Here is a 1,440-nt window from a genome sequence, read left to right on the forward strand (position 1 = left end):
TGGTTTCAGCACCACAACAATCCCCAAGATGCTGGTGAACATTCAAAACACACAGCAAGTCTATCACCTATGCAGGCTGCCTAACGCAGGTGTCCTTTTTTTTCCTGTTTGGGTGTTTGGACAATCTGCTCCTGGCTGTGATGGCCTATGACCGGTTTGTGGCCATTTGTCACCCCCTGAACTATTCAGTCATTATGAGCCCATGCCTCTGTGGCCTGTTGGTCCTGATGTCATTTTTCATCAGCCTTTTGGAATCTCAGATTCATTGTTTGATGGTGTCCCAGCTTACCTTTTGCACAAATGTGGAAATTCATCATTTCTTTTGTGATGCACCTCAACTCTTCCACCTTGCCTGCTCTGATACCTCCATCAACACCATAATAATTTATTTTATAGGTGCCATCTTTGGTGGTATTCCCCTCTCAGGGATCTTTTGTTCTTATACACGAATTGTTTCTTCCATTCTGAGAGTCCCATCCACAGGTGGGAAGAACAAAGCCTTCTCCACTTGTGGCTCTCACCTGTCGGTTGTTTGCTTATTTTATGGAACAGGCCTTGGTGTGTACCTCAGTTCAGCTGTCTCACATTCTCCCAGGAAGGGTGCAGTGACCTCAGTAATGTATGCTTTGGTTGTTCCTATGCTGAATCCCTTCATCTACAGCTTGCGGAATGGGGACGTCAAGAGGGCTTTGCAGAGACTCCTCAACAGAACAGTCTAGTCTTCGACTTCTTTTTTTGTCTGTTAATTATAAATGATTGCAAAACCAAACATGGAATTGTCAAGCTTCCTCTTTGGCCTTATAATTTTGGTAGCTCATGGTTCCCATCCCTCCTGATTTGTCATACCTGAGTATTGCTCATCTTGGCACATCTTTGATGGAATTAAGGGAATATTCTGGGACTCTATGTATGGCAAAATCACTGCACAATTGAATCTTACTAAACCTGTGGAATCTTCTGTATTTGTAACCTATGACCCAGGTATCCTGTAGAAAATCAAACTGTCTTTTAAAATATATTCTCTGGAATACTACTCAGCCATCAAACAAATGAAATCTTTCACTTGTAAATATATGGGTGTAACTAGAGGGTGTTATGTTAAGTGAAATAAGTCAGTCAGAGAAAGACAATTATCATACGATCTCACTGATATGTGGAAATTAAAAACAGAACAGAGGATCATAGAAGAGGGGAAGAAAATCAAACCAGATGAAATCAGAAAAGGAGACAAACCATAAGAGACTCCTAATGATAAGAAACAAACTGAGGGTTGGGGTGCCTGGGTGGCTACGTGGATTAAAGCCTCTGCCTTTGGCTCAGGTCATGATCCCAGGGTCCTGGGATTGAGCCCCACATTGGGTGCTGTGCTTAACAGGGAGCCTGCTTCCTCCTCTCTCTCTGTCTGCTTCTCTCTCTACTTGTGATCTCTGTCTGTCAAAT

At 42.9% G+C, this 1,440-nt stretch overlaps 1 protein-coding gene across 1 annotated transcript; it reads left to right on the top strand.

The window, feature by feature from the left end:
* Positions 1–4: 4 nt before the first annotated feature.
* Positions 5–719, top strand: LOC111140532 (olfactory receptor 18-like; the record flags this gene model as incomplete). Its single annotated transcript, XM_022492758.1, is given in 2 exon segments — positions 5–43; positions 45–719. Coding segments are annotated over 2 exon segments (714 nt in total), but the record flags the coding sequence as incomplete, so codon positions are not given.
* Between the last annotated feature and the right edge of the window lie 721 nt (positions 720–1,440).

Source organism: Enhydra lutris, unplaced genomic scaffold (assembly GCF_002288905.1).
Source record: "Enhydra lutris kenyoni isolate GAN:26980312 unplaced genomic scaffold, ASM228890v2 scaffoldscaffold2702, whole genome shotgun sequence".
Classification (NCBI taxonomy): domain Eukaryota; kingdom Metazoa; phylum Chordata; class Mammalia; order Carnivora; family Mustelidae; genus Enhydra; species Enhydra lutris.